Genomic DNA, 22,104 nt, shown 5'->3' with positions numbered 1-22,104 from the left:
GCTGCATGGGTTGTCCACCTACACAGTTAGGGGAGATCTCAGGGCCAATCATCTGACAGATATAGTTGACTATCTCCCTTGAGAGTTGGAGCCTCCTTTGGCACTGCACCTCAGTCATATTAAGGTAGCTGCTACGCTGCCTGTATACCCTGGCAGCAGGATAGTGGCATCTTCTGCGGCCCCTCCCACCTTGTACAACCTCTTGGCCCTGCGCCCCTTGTGCCTGCGCCGGGCCTCCCAAAAGTGGCTCCCCTGGAGGCTGATTGTCCAGTCCAGGCCTCCTCCTTATTCTATCCCTCCCTTCCTCCTCAGGGGGACTGCCTCCAGTGGAGAGGTCAGAACCCATACCACCAGGCTAAATGGAGGACTCTGCTCAGTGGCCTCTGTGTTTAAGAACACTTATGCATGGCACTGTTTCCATGAGTAGGCAATATGACTCTGTACAGTGGTTGCACTGTTCCAAAAATATCAATATCCTTCTGGTACCAACTGTACAGAGGCCAAACAGCATGTCACAGGCCCTTCCTATCAGCCAGTGAATTCTATATTTAGCATGAAGGATCACAAAGAAGGTGAGGAAGTACAAATTGTGTGCATTAATTTTATATTTAACCCTGAATAGTTAAAAATGTTATTTCTTGAAATTAAGAACAGATTTTGTGCTTTCTTCAATGACCACAATGGGGTTGGACAGCTTTGTTTGCTTTCCTTCCAACTTTAAAACTGTGTTGATTAATCCTCAGATCTTCATTTATTTTCAAAGCAGAGATTGGCTAACTCTATTATTACTGGAAAAATCAATAGAGATACATATTGTTGCTATCGCAAGGAAGGGAATCAGCTCATCAGTATATGTTTCAGACAGGGAGAACCTTAAGTAATAGCTCAATCTCATTAAAATGTTGTAAGATGTCCAAGTAAAGAAGTTTTTAAATTACCATTAAAAAAAATCAAAATTATTAACCATTTTGCTTTTGAGACATGCTGAAAATATTTGTTTTTTTTCTCTTTTTATTTACTTTTCCATCTTGTTAAAATGAAATTCTGCCTTATATGATGATCTGATTGTACTCTGTGTCCTGTAACATGGCCAAGTTATACGCTAGGGGGCACAACTTAACAAAATATTTATTTTTTAAAAATAAATCACAGTTTTAAAATCTTGGTTGTCTTTTAGTCATTTTGTTAAATATACTGCACACACTTTTTAATATATTTACTGTGTTGGGATATATTTTGAGTTATATACAGTTAAATGTAATGATTTTTGCAGATGTGATATCTTTTTTAGCTGTGTTGTCCAAAACATCAGTCACTACCCAGATCTGGTTAAATGGGAACATAGAAGTGGCTAATTCTTTGATTAATAAATAAAAAAAGATTATTAGGTTTGGCATTGGGCATGTGATCGCAACTCATATTTGCACATCGCTTGAATGAATAGATTAACCTTTTTGTGAATGGTAGGACAAAAAGCAGCGTGTGTGATTTTTGATTGTTGTGTGTGTTATACATCCTTATCCTGCTTGTTAGTTACCTATGTTGCGTAATTTGATTTAAAGTGCCAGACTTCAGCTCCATGGAAACACGAGTTGTCATCAAGGTCAACTGAACCAATCGCAGTGGCTGCTCAAAATGGGAAATATTGTGATTGAGGTATTTTCATTGAACTGTTTGGCATTACCATCATTCAGGCCTTAGGGCCAGATTTTAACTCTTTCAAGATCCATTTACTAACACAGAATTAAAACCAGTCCCAAGTTGTGTCTGCTGCTGTAGTCATTTTTGGAAATTGAAGCCTCCACACGCACTAATCTTCTGATAAATTGAATTATGTACTTCTGTTCAGATGTCAGGAAACTGGCAAGTGAGTGCAAAAATCTTTAGTGCATCCCCAAATGGTTGGCATCCCTCCACTGGCCCTTCAGCTTTTCTAGACACTCAGTTATTGGGAGAAGGAATCCCTATTCGGAAATCCACTTTGATATTGTTGACAGCAGACCAGCAGTCTCAAATTTCTTTAAAACTGAAAAAAGAACAATAAAAGCAAGATGACATGTTGCCTGAAGTTTTTTGTCTTGCACTCATCAGGAAAGATGAGAGAATGCCAAATTTCAAACGATCACAACTGTCTATGCTACAGGAGAAAAGGAACTGATTGGGTGCAAGTCAATTCTGAATGGCAGAGGAGTAAACAATGTGGAACTATAGGCTCACATAGCTGGCATCGCACTAGTACTGAAATTCCTACACGACATTGCTCAATTATGTGGTAGGCAGAATGTCTTTTTGTAATGACATCAGTGTCCTATTAGCAGAAAATTCTGCCTGCATAGTGACTGCATAGTAGGAGCATGAAATGGCTTGCTTAACATGTTGTTCAAATTTTTTTGAGATACTTTGTCTTTCTAGGATATTTAAGGTAGACTGGGTAACCTTCTGGCCTGGAAGTGGTGTCCTGTGGCCCATTTGTGAGTTTGTACAATGCAAAGCAAACAGTGATCTGATCAGGATAGCCATTGTCCCAGAGGATATCTTTGTGCTCTACTTCTGCATCAAGCTTGCAAAGTTTTTTTATTACTCATTCATGGGATGTGAACTTTGCTGGCTGGGCCAGCATTTATCACCCATCCCTAGCTGCCCTTGTGAAGGTGGTGTTGAGCTGCCTTCTTGAACTGCTGCAGTCCATGTGGTGTAGGTACACCCACAGTGCTGTTAGGGAGGGAGTTCCAGGATTTTGACCCAGCAACAGTGAAGGAACGGCGATATCTTTCCAAGTGAGGATGGTAATAACTTGGAGGGGAACTTGCAGCTGGCGGTGTTCCTATACATCTGCTGCCCTTGTCCTTCTAGATAATGGTAGTCATGGGTTTGGAAGGTGCTGTCGAAGGAGCATTGGTGAATTCCTGCAGTGCAACTTGTAGAAGGTACACATTGCTGCTACTGTGCTTTGGTGGTGGTGGGAGTGAATGTTTGTGGTTACGGTGCCAATCAAGTGGGCTGCTTTGTCCTGGATGGTCAAGCTTCTTGAGTGTTGTGAGAGCTGCACACATCCAGGCAAGTGGAGAGTATTCCATCACACTCTTGACTTGTACCTTGTAGATGTTGGACAGGCTTTGGGGAGTTAGGAGGTGAGTTAGTTGCCACAGGATTCTTAGCCTCTGACCTGCTCTTGTAGCCACAGTATTTATGTAGCTAGTCCAGTTCAGTTTCTGGTCAATGGTAACCCCCAGGATGTTGATAGGGGATTCAGTGCTGCAGTTGCACTGCAGGAATTCACCAATGCTCCTTCGACAGCCATTGAACATCAAGGGGCAATGGTTGGATTCTCTCTTGTTGGACATGGTCATTGCCTGGCACTTGTGTGGCACGAATATTACTTGCCACTTGTCAACCCAAGCCTGGATATTGTCCAGGTCTAGCTGCATTTGGATATGGACTGCTTCAGTATCTGAGGAGTCACGAATGGTGCTGGACATTGTGCAACCATCAGTGACCATCCCCACTTCTGACCTTATGATGGAAGGAAGATCATTGATGAAGCAGCTATTAAGTACTGCCAACCTTTCTAATATCTCCTCTTTATCAATTGTTAGCCCATCCAATTTCTCAATTACCTCCTCTTTCACTGCAGCTTTGACAGCATCTTCTTCCTGGGTAAAGAAAGTTGACAAAGACTCATTTAATCCCTCAACCATGCCCTCTTGCCTCCATGCATGAATCCCTTTTGGGCTCCAATCAGCCATACTCCCTTCACCACTCTTTTGCTTTTTATATGCCTAGATAAGTCTTTGGATTTGATTTTATGTGAGCTGCCAGTCTCTTCTTATACCCTCTCTAATTTCTTTTTACAATAAATTGATGAACTTTCTATATTCAGCCTGGTTCTTACTTGTATTATCAACACAATGTCTGTCATATGCATCATTTTTCTGTTTCATCTTACTCTCTACCTCTTTTGTCATTCAGGGAGCTCCACCCTTGCCTGTTCTACCTTTCCTCTCTATGGCAATGTATCTTGACTGTACCCAAACTACCCCCTTTTTAAAGACAACCTATTATTCAATTAGTTTGGTCTGCCAATCTTTGATACCTAGGCCAGATACATTCTTACCCCATTGAAATTGGCCCTCCTCCAATTAATTATTGGATTGCTCCTGGTTCTTTTCCACAGCTAACCTAAACCTTTTGACACTATGATCACTGTCCTTTAGATATTCCCATTCTGACACTTGATATACTTGTCCCGCCTCATTCTCCAGAACCAGACCCAGCAACCCCTCCTTCTTCATAGGACTAAAAACATATTGATATAGAGAATTCTCCTGAAAACACTTTCAAAACTCTTTCTCCTCTCTGCCCTTTACACTATTACAACTGTGTTCAGATATTGTTCCTCAGAGAAGTTGAGGTAGGAGAGTTGCTCCCTGAAGACCCTCTGTGGGTATGGCTTCCTCGCAGTGCCCTACTTATCCCTATTTTCACAGATCTCTTATTTTAGTTGCTTCGTCTCATTCCCCAGCCCCAAAGGCAGCCCTACTAGACCACCCACAACAGCAAGAAAACTCTTTTGAAGGCAGACACACTGCAACACCTGCAAAAATCTTGCTCACAGTTATATGAGTCAGAATATAGCCAAGAAAGGCCCAAAAGTTAATCAGCAGCATAAATTGACAAGCCAAAAACTAATTTGTGTGTAGGGGATGAGCCTTTTAAGTAGTGCTGCTTAAGAATGCTTCCTGCTTGTTACACCATATGTTGCTAAGCAAGTTTATCACATGGTGAGTCAGGTGCTGGGTCAGACTAATTTCACATAAGGATCCTAGCAACAAGCACTGTGGCCTTATTTAAGTTTTAAAAAAAATAAAGCTTCCCTTGATGCCTACAGAGGAGCCAGCTCCAATATGGCGGGAAGCACAATTCTGACATAGAACATGTATGCACATGCCGCTCGCCATACTTGACCCTTAATTACCTCATTTAAGCCCGTAAAATGCACACGTCACAATTAGATTTTTTGGCCCGAGTGTTTTTTCTTTCAGTATGATTTTTCTTCACCAGCTGTAGAAAGGGCAGAGAATTGAAACCAATCTATTCATTATGGACAACTTCAAAGATTACATTACTACATCTCCCAAATGAACAGCTTTTTATTGTAATTTTAAGCAATTTCCTACAAATCCTGCTTTCCTTACTTATGGAAGAAGAATGTTTAAAAAATTAATAATTCATTAACATTTAATTAATATTAAAATATGAGTCAGGTAAAGATGTTAGTATTTCTCAGCCTAAATCCCTTTCTAAGCCGGATTTATATTTAAGCCGAGTTTGTTATGTAGGTAGACAATGAATAATTTTAATTACATTTGAAATTACATTAAATCATTAGCAAAGCATTTATTAGTTACTTAGAAAGCTGTAGCATAGGCTTAACATGTATTTTTTTTAATGGCTGTGTTTAGTTTTTGACAGCACACAAAGACCACTTTGGATCACAGAGCATTGGAGATTTTTGTGGTGTCATTTTTGAATTCAGCATAAAGGAAACGGAATCAAACTTGATTGACAGCTAGATATTTCAATCTTTACTGAATTGTATGAATCTCGGACACTTCTTGTCACCATGGGTTCAAACAATGTTTTGTTCCTGGCCCAATGTTTCTGTTTTATGGGACAAGAGGAGAATGCCAATTTTTCCATGTCATTAACTAACCTCTATTGAAATCACAAGCATGAGAACCTTTGAAAGAACCAAATTCTTTGGTGGGTTATTAACTAGGGAAGAAAGGCAGGTATTCTCCCCTTTGCTAGTCATTTCATCCCTAGTGTTCTGTAGCTATATATTTTTTTCAGTACAGATGTAGTCAGTGTATTTTTAGGTACAGTACTTTTAAACAGCAATCTTAGAAAAAAGTAAAAAGATCAGAGTGTCAGTAGATGGCAGCTAGATCATCATATTACTCTTATTCTTAATATTTTTCACTTCCATTTGTGGAAATCTTTTCTCTTGTTTGAAAATTTTTTTGTATGTTTTGCACTGAAGGCTTGTCAGGGTGACGTATAATTTTGTTGTCTTTTGCCTTCAGTCACTTGTAATGACTGAGATGCGACAATTTCTAACTGAAGCATCTACCATGGCAGAATGAGAAGCAGAGTGACTCCTTGTTCCAATATATCTGAAAAAGGCCAAAACATGGAATAGTTCTGCGGGTGTTTCCTCCTCCCCAAACTTGGTGAAGAAATTGGGCCTTTTTCACTCTTCCTTTGGACAAGAACAGGGTAGAATTTCTGTTAACCTGTGTTAATGCTTGAAGCTAAATGAAAAATGGAACATTGGATATTGATGTAAGTGGAGGCTATACAGAATATCATAAGACCATAAGACCATAAGACATAGGAGCATAAATTAGGCCATTCGGCCCATCGAGTCTGCTCTACCATTCAATCATGGCTGATAAGTTTCTCAACCCCATTCTCCCGCCTTCTCCCCGTAACCTTTGCTCCCCTCACCAATCAAGAACCTATCTATCTCGGTCTTAAATACACTCAATGACCTGGCCTCCACAGCCTTCTGTGGCAATGAATTCCATAGATTAACCACTCTTTGGCTAAAGAAGTTTCTCCTCATCTCTGTTCTAAAAGGTCTTCCCTTTACTCTGAGGCTGTGCCCTCGGGTCCTAGTCTCTCCTACTAATGGAAACATCTTCCCCACGTCCACTTTATCCAGGCCTTTCAGTATTCTGTAAGTTTCAATCAGATCCCCGATTCCGAATATCCACTGATTTCTCTGACATATTTTGGATCAGTTACGCAATGTGGGTAGATTTTTTTTTAATTCATTCACAGGATGTGGGCTTCACTGACTTGGCCAGAATTTATTGCCCATCCCTAGTTGTCATTGAGAAGGTGATAGTGAACTGCCTTCGTGAAGCGTTGCAGTCCATGAAATATAGGTACACCCACAGTGCTTCTAGGAATGGAGTTCGCAAATTTTGACCCAGCGACAGTGAAGGATGGTGAGTGACTTGGGCGGGGGGTGGGGGGCGGCAGGGGGGGACTTCTAGGCGTTGGTATTCCCATCTATCTACAGCCCTTGTCCTTCTAAATGGTAGTGGTTGTGGGTTTGGAAGGTGCTGTCCAAGGAGCCTTGGCAAATTCCTGCATCTTGTAGATGGTACACACTGCTGCTATTGAACATCGTGGTGGTGGGAGTGAATATTTGTGGTTGTGGTGCCAATCAAGTGGGCTGCTTTGTCCTAGACAGTGTCAAGCTTCTTGAGTGTTGTGGGAACTGCACTCATCCAGCCAAATGGAAAGTATTCCATCACACTCTTGATGTGAGCCTTGTGGATGGTGGACAAGCTTTGGGGACTCAGGAGGTGAGTTACTCGTTGCATGATTTCTAACCTCTGACCTGCTGTTGTAGTCACAGCATTTATATGGCTAGTCCAATTCAGTTTCTGGTCAATGGTAACCCCAGGATGTTGATAGTAGGGGATTCAGTGATGGTAATGCCATTGAACTTCAAGGAGCAATGTTTGGATTCTCTCTTGTTGGAGATGGAGCATTGAGGCTAGTTTTAACTGAGCTGAGATTAGCAAAATTAGCAGAGACAAGATGGTTGGATTCTCTCTTGTTGGAGATGGTCATTGCCTGGTACTTGTACGGTGTGAATGTTACTTGCCACTTCTCAGCCCAAGCCTGGATATTATCCAGGTCTTGCTGCATTTGATCATGAACTGTTTCAGTATCTGAGGAGTCACGAATGGTGCTGAACATTGTGCATACATCAGCAAATATCCCCACTTCTGACCTTATGATGGAAGGAAGGTCATTGATGAGGCAGCTGAAGATAGTTGGGCGGAGGACACTACCCTGAGGAACTCCTGTAGTGGTGTCCTGGAGCTGAGATGACTGACCTCCAACAATCACTTCCATCTTCATTTGTGCTAGGTATGACTCCAACCAGCGGAGAGTTTTCCCCTGATTCCCATTGACTCCAGTTTTGCTAGGGTTCCTTGATGCCACACTCGGTCAAATGCTGCTTTGATGTCAAGGGCAGTCACTCTCACCTCACCTCTGGAGTTCAGCTCCTTTGTCCATGTTTGAACGAAGGCTGTAATGAGGTCAGGAGCTGATTGGCCCTGGCGAAACCCAAACTGCGTCAGTGAGCAGGTTATTGCTAAGCAAGTGCTGATTGACCCCTGCCACTACTTTACTAATGATCAAGAGTAAATTGATAAGGCGGTAATTGGCCGGCTTGAATTTGTCCTGCAGTTTGTGTACAGGACATACTTGGGCAACTTTCCACATTGCCAGGTAGATGCCAGTGTTGTAGCTGTACTGGAACAGCTTGGCCAGGGGCGCAGCAAGTTCTGGAGCGCAAAGCCTCTTTACTATTGCCGGAATATTGTCAGGACCCACAGCCTTTGCAGTATCCTGTGCCTTCAGCTGTTTCTTGATCTCATGTTGAGTGAATCGAATTGGCTGAAGACCAGCATCTGTGTTGCTGGGGGCCTCTAGAGGAGGCTGAGATGGATCATCCACTTGCACTTCTGGCTGAAGATCATAGCAAATGCTTCAGCCTTAACTTTTGCACTGACGTTGCTCGGCTCCTCCATCATTGAGGATGGGGGTATTTGTGGAACCTCCTCCCACATTGTCCACCACCATTCACAACTGGATGTGGCAGGACTGCAGAGCTTAGATCTGATCCGTTGGTTGTGGGATCACTTAGCTCTGTCTATCACTTGCTGCCTATGCTGACTGGCATGCAAGTAGTCCTGTGTTATAGCTTCAATAGGTTGTCACCTCAGTTTTTGGTATGCCTGGTGTTGCTCCTGGCATGCCCTCCTGCACTCTTCATTGAACCAGAGTTGATCTCCTGGCTTGATGGTAATGGTTGAGTGGGAGATATGATTGGCCATGAGGTTACAGATTGTGGCTGAATACAATTCTGCTGCTACTAATGGCCCCACAGTGCCTCATGGATGCCCAGTGTTGAGTTGCTAGATATATTCGCAGTCTATCCCATTTAGCATGGTGGTAGTGCCACTCAACACGATGGAGGGTATTCTCAATGTGAACGTCAACGTCTCCACAAGGACTGTGCAGTGGTCATTCCTCCCGATACTGTCATGGACAGATGCAGGCAGGTTGGTGAGGATAAGGTCAAGTATGTTTTTCCTTCCTGTTGGTTCCCTCACCACCTGCCGCAGACCCAGTCTAGCAGCTATGCCCTTTAGGACTCAGCCAGCTCGGTCAGTGGTGGTGCTACCGAGCCACTTTTGGTGACGGACGTTGAAGTCCCCCACACAGAGTTCATTCTGCACCCTTGGTGCCCTCAGAGCTTCCTTCAAGTGATGTTCAACATGGAGGAGCACTGATTCATCAGCTGAGGGAGGGCGGTATGTGGTAATCAGCAGGAGATTTCCTTGTCCATGTTTGACCTGATGCCATGATACTTCATGGGGTCTGGAGTCAATATTGAGGATTCCCAGGGCAACTCTCTCCCGAATGTGCCACCACCTCTGCTGGATCTGTCCTGCCAGTGGGACAGGGCATACCCAAGGATGGTGATGGTGGTGTCTGGGACATAATCTGTAAGGTATGATTCTGTGAGAATGACTATGTCAGGCTGTTGTTTGACCCATCTGTAAGACAGCTCCCCCAATTTTGGCACTAGCCCCCAGATGTTAGTAAGGAGGACTTTGCAGGGTCCAGAGGACTGAGTTTGCCATTGTCTTTTCTGGTGCCTGGGTCGATGTCAGGTGGTCCATCCAGTTTCATTCCTTTTTTATGACTTTGTGGCAGTTTGATACAACTGAGTGGCTTGCTGGGCCATTTCAGAGGGCAGTTAAGAGTCAACCACATTGCTGTGGATCTGGAGTCACATGTAGGCAGACCAGGTAAGGATGACAGATTTCCTTCCCTAAAGGACAGATGGGTCTTTATGACAATCGACAATAGTTTCATGGTCTTCACTTTTAATTTCAGATTTTTATTGAATTCAAATTCAATAAAAATTCGAACTTGGGTCCCCCAAAGCATTACCCTGGGTCTCTGGGTTACTAGTCCAGCGACAATACCACTATGGCATCGCCATCATCTCCCCCTCCCAGAATACATGATGGCAAAATAAAATGATAGCTCGGAGGTTAAAACAGCCCCAGAAAATGCAGCAGATTCTCACTCATTTCAGCAAAACTAACTAGGACATTTCTGTGAGCAAAACAAAATGTTTCACAGGCCCTGCATTTCCCCTCTCTCCTTGGAAGCTGTTAAATTTCTCTCTAAGTGACAAAACCTTTGTTTCAATTATGATTTGGGAAATCATAAAAATGGTTTCACAGGACAACTATCTTTTCTACTGACAACAACATGTGAGATCTGAAAACTTGAGGCTGTTAAAGAAAAGCATCCTCACCTGCCATACCAAGGGAAATTACATTTCACAGGGGTGACAAGGGAATGAGGATCAGCAGAGTAGCATGGAATTCTTACTGAAAATATTGGATTGGTGTGGGTGCTGCTGCACACTGACTTTAGGTATATTTTTCCATTACAGTGTTTTATTTGTACCAATCTTTCTAATTTTCTAATTTTTTTTAGTGCTCAATCTTTACACAGTGAAAGCCACCTAATGCTTAGCAAAATGTTTTGATCTAATTGATCTAATTCAACCAAAGCCTATTTGGCTCAATGAAGTGCCAGCACCCCATGATATTTACTTCAAATCTTATAAATGCTTTTTAAGAAGCACTCACTTAGATGCTCATTAGTATTTTAATCCATCAGCTGAACATTTAGCCATAAATTCTGGGCAGGCAAAGTACATCTTGCTGAATTGAGACTAGGATTTAGAACTCAAACTGTGATGAAGTAATGTGAGATATTGCTTCACATTACAGCATCATAGGGAGCAAAATGGTTCCAAATGCACTCAAACTGGGTCTAATTCACCTACACCTTCTGCAACTGTTCAATTTCCACAAATTTCCAACAGAATGATATCCTTAAAACTTGTAACTGACAAGAGATGCATTCCCTTTACTATTTATTTTACTTAAGTTGTGTTATCTGCAACAGTCTAAATAAAGCATCTAGGTTTACAGCATGTAGAGAAGGCCATTCATCTGTGCTTTTAGTACTGGATCTTTACCAGAACAATCCTGAGAGCTGGCAAGTGAGGCAGTTTTAAGAGGTAATTTCTGTCTAAAGTCTAGTTATTTTAGTTATTTAATTTAGCAATTAACTAAAAATTACTCCTTAAGTTAAGAGAAGTTAAGATTATTCCAGCATTAAACAGGGGCATACAAGCTCTCTGAGAGCAGCTTCAGCTAGTTAATTAGGTGGATGGTTAAAACTGGTTTTTAGAAGCTTGAATCAGTTGTCTTTCAGAAAGTATAAAAACAGGGGGTCCTCAGTGCTGCTTGGTCTGCGCTGAGTGCCAATTTGAGTGCACAGACAGTCAAGCTGGGAGTTTGATGAGGGAGGTGTTCCTTTCTTTTCCTAATTTTTCAGTCTCCAGTAGTTGGCTCCTACTTCCATACAGGGGAAGAAGCTGGTTGGTGAGTAACTGGTAAGTTGTTCTACTTATTCTAATTGTAACAAATTGTTTTTAAAGTTATGGTATGGCAGGTCAGTTCGGCTGAGTGGAATGTACATCCTGTGGTATGTGGGAAGTCATGGATGCACCACATCTCCTAGACGAACACATCCACAGGAAGCGTTAGTAGCTGCAGAAGCTTGTGTTCTAAAACCCGGAGCTCAAAAGGTGGATAGAGTCATTGTGGTGCATCCACAATGAAGAGAGTTACGTGGATAGTATGATTGGAGAGATGATCACACTGCAGGTTATAAGTGTGTGCGGGCAGAGAGGGAAGGTAGTCTAAGAGAACCAGGCAGGTAGTGCAGGAGTCCCCTGAGTCTATCTTGCTTGCTAATCAATTTTCCATTTTGGATACTGGTGAGGGAGATGGTTCCTCAGGGGAGTGCAACCAGAGCCAAATCCTTGGGATCACAGGTGACTCAGCTGCACAGGTAGGGAGGAAGAAGAGTAGAATAGCAGTAGTGATAGGGATTTGTTAGTTAGGGGATCAGACAGGTGTTTGTGTGGCTGTAAATGTGACTCCAGGATGATGAAGTGTTGCCTCCCTGGTGCCAGGGTCTAGGACATTACGGAGCAGTTGCAGGACATCCTTCTATGGGAGGATGAATAGTCAGAGGTACCAGTGACATAGGTAGGAAGAGGGATGAGGTCCTGAAAGCAGATTTTAGGCAGTTAGGAAGGAAATTAAAAGGCAGGACCTCAAAAGCAGTAATCTCAGGATTCCTTCCAGTGAAACATGCTAATGAGCATAGGAATAGGACGATTCATCAATTGAACACCTGTCTGGAGAATTGATGTAGGAAGGACGGCATCAGATTCCTGAGGCATTGGGACCGGTTTTGGGGCAGGTGGGACCTGTACAAGCCAGATGGGTTACACTTTAATAAGACTGGGATATATCCTCACAGGGAGATCTGTTAGTGCTATCGGGGAGGGTTTAAACTAGCTTGTAAGAGCAATGCAAACTTGAGGGGTAGCTCAAAAATTGGAAGGAAATAAAGCTGGTAACAGGAAGTAGAAAAGTAGCCAGCAAAATTAGAAGGCAGGCAAAATGGAGACGAGTATCAACTAGGCTAAAGTGCAGAATAATGTTAAAGACAAAGTCTGAATGCACGCAGCATTCGCAACAAGATAGATGATTTAAAGGCACAAATAGAGATAAATGGGTATGATCTAATTGCCATTACAGAAATGTAGCTACAAGATTACCAAGACTGGGGATTGACTATTCAAGGATATTTGACATTTAGGAAGGTAAAAAGGAAAAGGAGGTAGTGTTGCACTGATAATAAGGGATGGGATCAGTACATTAGTAAGGGAGAATCTTAGATCAGAAGAACAAAATGTGGAATCTGTTTGGGTGGAGCTATGCAACAGCAAGGGACAGCAAACATTGATAGGAGCTATTTATAGGCCACCAAACAGTAGTCGTGGTGTAGGGCATGACATTAATTAGGAGATTGGAAAAGCATGTAACATGGGTAATACAGTAATCATAGGTGACTTCTAATGAGCACTAATGCTGTAGAGGACAAGTTTCTGGAGTGTGTTAGGGATGGCTTTCTAGAGCAGTATGTTGAGGAACTGACTAGAGAGCAGGCTATTTTAGATCTAGTATTATGTAATGAGAAAGGGCTAATTAATAATCTTGTTGTAAAAGAACCTTTAGGGATGAGTGACCATATTATGATAGAATTTTACATTATGTTTGAATGTAAGGTAGTGCAATCTGAAGCCAGGGTGTTAAATTTGAACAAAGGAAATTGAAGGCATGAGGGGCAAATTGGCTGACCCTTGCAGTCCCCTACTAGTCACAACCTGCCAATGCTAGAATGACCTGTTTATTCCTACTCTGGTTAACAGGCAGAAAACAGTCATTAATCCATGCCTGTATATTACCTCCTATCGCATGAGCTTTAGTTTTGCTAACCAATTGAGATTGGGAAAATACATTAAAAGATTTGATGGTACATAGGCAATGGATAGCCTATAAAGAATTAGTACATATTTTGCAGCAACTATACATTCCTTCAAGGCACAAAAACCCAAAATAAGTCAGTCAACTGTGTCTAACAAAGGAAGTTAAGGATTATATAAGATTAAAAGAAAAGGCCTGAAAAGCTGCCAGAAGTAGTAGTAAACCTGAGGATCAGGTGGATTTTAGAATACAGCAAAGGAAGACCAAGAAATTGGTAAAGAAAGAGAGAATAGAATATGAATGTAAACTAGCAAAAAACATAAAAACAGACTGTAAAATCTTCCATAGGTTTTTAAAAAGGAAATATTTGGCTAAGACAAATGTGGGTCCCTAAAAGGCAGTCAGGAGAATGTATAAGGGGGAATAGAGAAATGGCAGAGAAGTTAAATGATTACTTTGTGTCAGTTTTCCTCAAGATACAAGAAATCTCCAAGAATTAGAGATAAAAGGGACTAGGGAGAATGAGGAATTGAAGAAAATTAGTATGAGTAGAGAGGGTTGTATTGGAGAAATTAATGGAACTGAAGGTTGTGAAGTCCCCAGGACCTGATATTCTACGTCCCAGAGCGTTGAAAGAGGTAGCTATGGAGATAGTGGCTGTATTGGGATCATCTTTCAAAATTCTATTGATTCTGGACTGGTTCCTGCAGATTGGAAGGTAGCAAATGTTACCCCATTATTTAAGGAGGGAGGAAGAGAAAACAGGGAACTACAGACCTGTTACCCTTACATCAGTAGGAAGGAAAATGCTGGAACCTGTTATAAAGGATGTGATAAATGGACACTTGTGTTATAGTGATCTGATTGGGCAAAGTCACTGCATATTTATGAATGGAAAATCATGTTTGACAAATCTGTTGGTGTTTTTTAAAAAAGTTACTAACAGAATTGATAAAGGGGAGTTGGTGGACATAGTGTGCTTGGATTTTCAGAGGGCTTTCAATAAAGTCTCCCACAGGAGTTTGGTTAGCAAGATTAAAGCACATGCAATAGGAGGTAATATATTGGCATGGATTAAGGATTGGCTAACAGGCAGAAAACAGAGTAGGAATAAATGGGTTGTTCTTGCATTGGCTATGATTAGTAGGGTACTGCAAGAATCAGTACTTGGCCCCCAACTGTTCACAATATATATCAATGATTTGGATGTGGGGACAAACTGTAATACTCCCAAGTTTGTGGATGACAAAGCTAGGTGGGAATGTGTGTTGTGAGGAAGATGCAAAGTGGCTTCAAGGGAATTTTAGGACTTACTGAGTGGGCAAGAACATGGCAGATGGAATATAATGTGGAAAAATGTGAGATTATACACTTTGATAGGAAGAACAAATGTGCAGAGTATTTCTTAAATGGTGAGAAATTGGAAAGCATAAATATACAACAGGGCTTGGATGTCCTCATCAATAAGTCACTGAGAGCTAACGTGCAGGCGCAGCAAACAATTTGGAAGACTAAAGTTATGTTAGCCTTTATTGCAAGAGGATTTGAGTACAGGAGTAGTGAAGTCTTGCTTCAATTGTATAGAACCTTGATTAGACTACACCTGGAGTAGTGTGTGCAGTTTTGGACTCCTTACCTTAGAAAGGATATTTTTGCCATAGAGGGAGTGCAATGAAGGTTCACCAGGTTTGTTCTTGGGATGGTGGGATTGTCCTATGAAGAGACGGGTAATCTAGGCTTGTATTCACTAGAGTTTCAAAGAATGAGAGATGATCTCATTGAAACCTACAAAATACTTAAAGGGATGGACAGGGTAGATGCAGGTAAGATGTTTCCCCTAGTTGGGAGTCTAGAACTGGGGATACAATTTCAAAATAAGAGGGAAGCCAATTATGGCCAGAGCTTTTGCAATGTCCTCTATGACTTCTTTCAACAGCCTAAGGTACATATCATCAGGGAAATTCTATTTATTCATCTTGAGTTTTTCTTTTCTTTATTTTCAGAGATTTTTCAAACAATTGTTCCATGCTAATCCTTCTCTAGTACACCTGCATTCTCACTTTCACTGTTATTATGAAAAATGTTTATCTCCATCATACCTTCATCCTCCACAATTGGAATGCTTCCATCATTCCCAAATGGTATTACCCTCCCTTTAATTAATCCTTTACTTTTTATATATTTATCAACATTCTTACTATTTTCTATCATATTGTCTCCTATATTTTCATTATCCCTTATAATCACCCTTTGCACCTTCCTACTATTTCTATTCATCATGATTATAGTACTGTTATCCTAACTTTATCATGCACGTCCCCTTTAATTTTCAATTCAGATTTATCTATTTATTTGATGTACCCATTACCTATTGCCTAGTAGAAAGGGATTTATATTTCACTCTATCCATCTTATTTGTGAAAGTTTTTCACTGTTGATCTATCTTTTTCTGCCCAGTTAATTATAGCCAGATCCCCTTTTCATCTTGCTGAACTTTGCAATGCCTCTGTCTAGCAATCTTATCTTTAACTCTTAATATTAAACTATTTGAGTGATTCCAATATTAGTTGTGATGAATTTCTGAATTTTATAATTCAAGACCAAATGAGTAAGCATTCTGAAACACATGAAATAACCAAGGACAACTAATATGTGGTTGTCAAAGGCAAGCCATGTTTTACTATTTTGGTCTATTTGAAGAGTCCACTGGCAGTATAGAGAGAATACTAGACAGTATATGTCATGTACATCAGAGTATAAGCAAAATGGAAAGGTTGAAGGGCATGATGGACTGGAGAGATGCAAATACACCAATTCTTGAAAATATAAGTACAGTTAGATAAAAGTATAGAAGTATTTAATAGTGATTTTGGGTTATAAATAAAAATACTAAATGTAAGAACAATAAAAGTCATTAATTGGTACAAAGCAATGAATAAGTCTTAATTAAGGCATTGCGTGCACTTATACGAGTTCCATTATCAAAAAGTATTGAAGCTACAGAAAGTGTGCTACATAGATTTCCCAGGATGATGCCAGGGATAGGAAATCACAGTTGTGGGGAGACATTTGAGTGAGTGTTTGTACTTACTGGGACAGAAAATTTTAGAAAGGAGATCTTCACAGAATTTTAACGACGCAGAAGGAGGCCATTTGGCCCACTGTGTCTGCACCAGCTCTCCAAATGAGTATTATGTCCCAGTGCCATTGCCCTGCCTTTTCCCTGTACCCCTGCACATTGTTTCTATTCAAATAATCATCTAATGTCCTCTTGAATGCCTTGATTGAACCTGCCTCCACCACACTTCCAGGTAGTGCGTTCCAGACCCGAACCACTCGTTGTGTGAAAACGTTTTTTCTCACATCACATTTGCTTCTTTTGCAAATCACTTTAAATCTGTGCCCTCTCATTCTTGATTCTTTTACGAGTAGGAACAGCTTCTCCCTATCTACTCTGTCCAGCCCCCTCATGATTTTGAACATCTCTATCAAAACTCCCCTTAGCCTTCTTCTCTCCAAGGAGAACAGTCCCAATCTCTCCAATCTTTCCTCATAGCTGAAGTTTCTCATCCCTGGAACTATTCTTGTAAACCTCTCCTGCACTCTCTCCAACGTGTTCACATCCTTCTTATAGTGTGGTGCCCAGAACTGTACATTGTAAATCTTCTAAAATTTGTTTAAAAATTAATGGCTTTGAGAAGATGAATGTGTAAGAGACCATTTCCTCTAATTGGGGAGTGAGGAGGGCCACTAATTTATAACTGTCACTTAAGTCAGTGAGGAGAAATTCCTTTATGCAGGGAATTGTTGGAAGATGGAATGTTTTACCATGGGGTAGTTGAGCACATGTAGGGAATCAAGACGCAGAGATTTGAACAGAGGTCAATGCAGGACCAAGGGAGAAAGTGAAGCAGTGAGATTAGTTTTGAATTGCTCTAGAAAATATGCAGCATAGGATCATACGCTCTTAAATTTCTAGATTCTAGGATCTTCCAGAACGGTGGAAAATTGGTGAGAAACTGTGCTCTTTCATATCAGGCAGAACGAGTAGATGTTGGGAATGAACTGATCCCTTTCTGAGCTGCAAATTGGCTGATACTCAATAAACGGCATGTAATGGCATAAGACAGATACTTCCTCCTTCGACCATTACGAACTCTGCAATAATTCCTATATACCCGTGACAATTTGTTACCAGGATTCCTTGAAGGTGGTTAAGAGCTGGATCGTACACTGAAACTTAATGCCGCTCCTATATATTCTGCTGGACACATCGATTTCAATATCTGCAGCTTTAAATGTGGATTATCGATTTTTGTATCTTAAGTAAGCAAATAATGAACTGCATTCTCTCGCTGATCTTGGCATGCTCTGGTTCTACCTTTACCTCAGCTATATATTTATTGTAACACTGGTCAAGTGATGTTCTGCACGTTGATTTTTTTTTTCATGAACTCTTTTAGCTCTTAAACCATTTATTGTAATGTTTACTGCGGCGCCACAGTCTTCAGAATCATAGCTTATTTATGCGTCGTGTTAGCGTCAACGGCATAAATTACTGTCTCCCCTGAAAAAGAGATGCGAAAAGGTGCGGGCGTTAAAACATTGGGTTGCTGGAGTGCGGATACAGCTAACATCATTACGGAGCACTGCCAGCTGTTTATATCACTGCTTCTGCTTGCTTGGTTTAATGCTTAATCTCTCTGACAATTAATTGAAAAGGACAACTTGTATTTACATAGCGCCTTTCACGACCTCGGAAGGTTCCAACGCTCCTTTACAACCGTTGAAGTGCAGTCCCTGTTGTAATTCGAATTTATTTATGTCAAGTTGATTCATTCCTCTTCCTCCAAAATACCCTCTGCTTTTTATCTGATCCATTAGAGTGACGAGGTTACAGTGTGGAGAACACGCCTATCCAAGGCTATAACTCTGTAGCGAGGACAATGTTTATTGGTTGTTCCAGTTTTCAAACCAACAGGTCGCGAAGCGAAATACAATAGACTGGGGAAAGATCTTCGACACTGAGCAGTACCATACGGTGATGGACTTTGTTTGTCTGGACTCTGAGCCCGGCCAGTGGAATCAATCGGCAGAGGAGAGTATGTGGGACGGTATCAACTCCAGCTCCGGGCAGCCCAGCAATAAGTCCTCGGTGAATGAATGTGTGTCGGTGTCTGTGGTCTTCCCAGTCATCATGATGATCACTGGCATCGTGGGCAATACTCTCGCCTTGCTGCTGGTGTATAAGTCGTATCATAAGAAGGAAAATAAGAAGAAGAAGCCCTTCCTGCTGATTATTGGAGCTCTGGCTCTGACCGACCTGACTGGCAAACTGCTCATTAGCCCTGTCGTTATTTCAGTCTATCTGACCAACAGGCAATGGAGCAGAGTGGACCCATCCGGCAACTTGTGCGCCTTCTTTGGGGTCTGTATGACTACGTTTGGCCTTTGCCCCTTGTTTTTGGCCAGTGCTATGGCAATTGAAAGGACCTTGGCTATCCACGCTCCCCAATACTACTCCAACCATATGACGACCAGGCTCACCAAACTGGTGGTGCTTTCTATCTGGTTCGGCGTGGTGATCTTCGCCTTGCTGCCCATTGTTGGGGTTGGGAAGTACACTTTGCAATGGCCGGGTACCTGGTGCTTCATCAACACTGGCAAGCACATCTTAGGCAACACCATTTTTGCTTCAACCTTCACCGTGTTGGGTATCACCTCTTTGCTGGTCACATTGAGCTGCAACGTCGCAACTATCCGCGGACTGGTGGTTCGCTGTAAGAAAAAACTGACCGCCAATAAGCAATGGGAAAGGATCACAGTGGAAACGCTCACACAGCTGTTGGGGATTATGTGCGTGCTCTGTGTTTGCTGGTCCCCTCTGCTGGTAGGAAAATATATCTTTCTGAATACGTAACTTGTGGTAACTAAAGGTAAAACGAATTCTGTTGAAGGATCATGAGGATTCGAAACGTCAACTCTTTTTTCTCCGCCGATACTGCCAGACCTGCTGAGTTTTTCCAGGTAACTCTGTTTTTGTTTTAAAGCTACCTCGAAATCCAGCGGGCAGAAGTTAGAGAATTTTTTTGTGCTGAGCGAAATTTGAGAAGCATTATATTCTAAACATTATTTATAATGGCTATAAGTTTATTTATTGATTTGAGGATTTAAAAATAATTCAGTGGTAAAATTGGTAAAAAAAAAATGTTAGTAGTGTTGAGTGGTAAAATGTGCTGTGGTCTTAAGTCGGTAAAAAAAACATTTATGTTTTATTCATGGGGTGTGGGCATTACTGGCTAGACCAGAGTCAACCACATTGCTATGGGTTTGGAGTCACATGTAGTTCAGACCAGGTAAAGAAAGCAGATTTCCTTCCCTAAAAGGTGTTAGTGAACCAGATAGCTTTTTGCAGTAATTGACAATGGTTTCATGGTCATCATTAGACTTTTAATTCTTGATTTTAAAAAAAATTCAAATTCCACCATCTGCCATGGCAGGATTTGTATCTAGGTCCCCAGAGAATTACTTTGGGTCTCCCTAGCAACAATACCACTACACCATCACCTCCTCAGTTGGAAGTTATTTCCCTGGAGAAAATGTTGCACTTCAGTCCCCTGGAACATGTGGTGCTGTATTGGAGTTGCCTCCCATCAGGGCACCTGTAACACCCAAGACTCGTTCATCAATTGGACAGGAGACTCCATCCAAATTAAGTATCTGAAAATAAAATGTCCTAATAGCTGGTTAACTTTGTAAATGTATGGACATATATACACGCATTGATAAACACAGGATATAATTTATCTTCCATTTTTATTATTGCCATGTTGTCATTTGCAACCCCGAAATATGCAGTTGTTTAGATTTAACATGCCACTCAACATCTGGCTTAGCTCAAACAATTATACCAGAAGATACTAGGCCTGAGAAATTATGTATCAGGAATGATTGAACAGGCTAGAACTATTTTCACCAGAAAAGAGAAGACTGAGGTGTGACCTGATAGAAGTGTTAAGATTTTTAAGGGTTTGAGGGAGCAGGCTTTGAGAATGTTTTGGTCTCCCCCACAAATGGAAACAAAAGGCCAGCAATAGAGTATTCAGGCAGAAGCTTTTCACCCAGATAGTGGTTAGGATGTGGAGCTTAATACCACAAGGAGAAGCTGAAGCAAATAACATAGATACGTTTAGAGATAGATATGTATGGATAGTTATGTAAAGTTAGTTAGATAAAGAGAGGTGGGTGGAGGTTCATATGAAACATTAACAACAGCATGGGCCTGTTGGTGAGTTACTCCAGGACAGGGGGACTTGACTTAGAATCAGAGCTATCTGATATGGAAATATTTTTTGCTAGACAAGGGAGAAAAGGATACAGTGCAAACTGGGATGGGTAGAGTTAAAATGCTGATCAGCTGTGATCTCCTTGACTTGTTGATTTTTAAAAAATTCATTCATGGGATGTGGGTGTCACAGGCTAGGTCAGCATTTCTTGCCCATCCCCAATTGCCCTTGAGGGTCGTGGTGTGCTGCCTTCCTGAATTGCTGCAGTCCATGTGGTGTAGGTACACCCATAGTGCTGTTGGGGAGGCAGTTCCAGGATTTTGACCCAGTGACAGTGAAGGAACAGCGATATATTTCCAAGTCAGAATGTTCTGTGGCTTGGAGGGAACTTTGCAGTTGGTGGTATTCCCATGCATCTGCTGGCCTAGTTCTTCTAGGTGATAGAGGTCACGGGTTCAGTAGGTGCTGTTGAAGGATCCTTGGTGAATTGCTGCAGTGCATCTTGTCAGTGGTACACACTGCTGCCACTATGCATTCAAGGTGGAAGGAGTGAATGTTTAAGGTGTTGGATGGGGTGTCAATCAATCAAGCTGCTTTGTCCTGGATGATGTCAAGCTTCTTGGGTGTTATTGGAGTTGCACTCATCCAGGTAAGTGGAAAGTATTGTATCACACTCCTGATTTGTGCCTTGTCAATGGTGGACAGGCTTTGGGGAGTCAGGAGGTGAGTTACTCACCACAGAATTCCCAGCCTCCAACCTGCTCTTGTACGCACAGTATTTATATGGCTGGAACTGTTCAGTTTTGGATGATTGGGGGGAATTCAGCGCTAGTACTACCATTGAGTGTCAAGGGGAAATGGTTAGATTCTTTCTTGTTGGAGATGGTCATAGTCTGACAGTTGTGTGGCACAATTTATTGACCTAAGCCTGAATATTGTCCAGGTTTTGCTGCATATGCTCATGGACTGTTTCAGTATCTGAGGAGTCGCAAATGGTGCTGAACATTGTGCAATCACCAGCGAACATCCTCACTTCTGACCTTATGATGGAGGGAAAGTCATTGATGAAGTAGCTGAAGATGGTTGGACCTAGGACATGACCCTGAGGAACTCCTGCAGTGATGTCCTGGATCTGGGATGATTGACTTCTAACAGCCACAACCATCTTCGTTTCTGCTGGTATGACTGCAACCAGTGGAAAGTTTTCCCCTGATTCCCATTTCCTTCGGTTTTGCCAGAGCTCCTTGATGCCCCACTCTTTCAAATGCAGCCTTGCCTCACCACTGGAG

The 22,104-nt window shown here is 41.7% G+C and overlaps 1 protein-coding gene across 1 annotated transcript in view; it reads left to right on the top strand.

Moving 5' to 3' along the window:
• ptger3 (prostaglandin E receptor 3 (subtype EP3)) overlaps positions 1–22,104 on the top strand; it is a 46,216-nt gene that overhangs the window by 5,865 nt on the left and 18,247 nt on the right. Inside the window, exons 2-3 of the mRNA XM_041207816.1 lie at positions 11,627–11,776; positions 18,496–19,419. Of these exons, the coding sequence (XP_041063750.1) occupies positions 11,627–11,776; positions 18,496–19,419 (1,074 nt within the window). The remainder of the gene's footprint in view (positions 1–11,626; positions 11,777–18,495; positions 19,420–22,104) is intronic.

Source organism: Carcharodon carcharias, chromosome 16, assembly GCF_017639515.1.
Source record: "Carcharodon carcharias isolate sCarCar2 chromosome 16, sCarCar2.pri, whole genome shotgun sequence".
Taxonomy (NCBI): domain Eukaryota; kingdom Metazoa; phylum Chordata; class Chondrichthyes; order Lamniformes; family Lamnidae; genus Carcharodon; species Carcharodon carcharias.
Note: the sequence above shows the minus strand (reverse complement) of the source record. Positions and strands in the feature narration are given on the sequence as shown.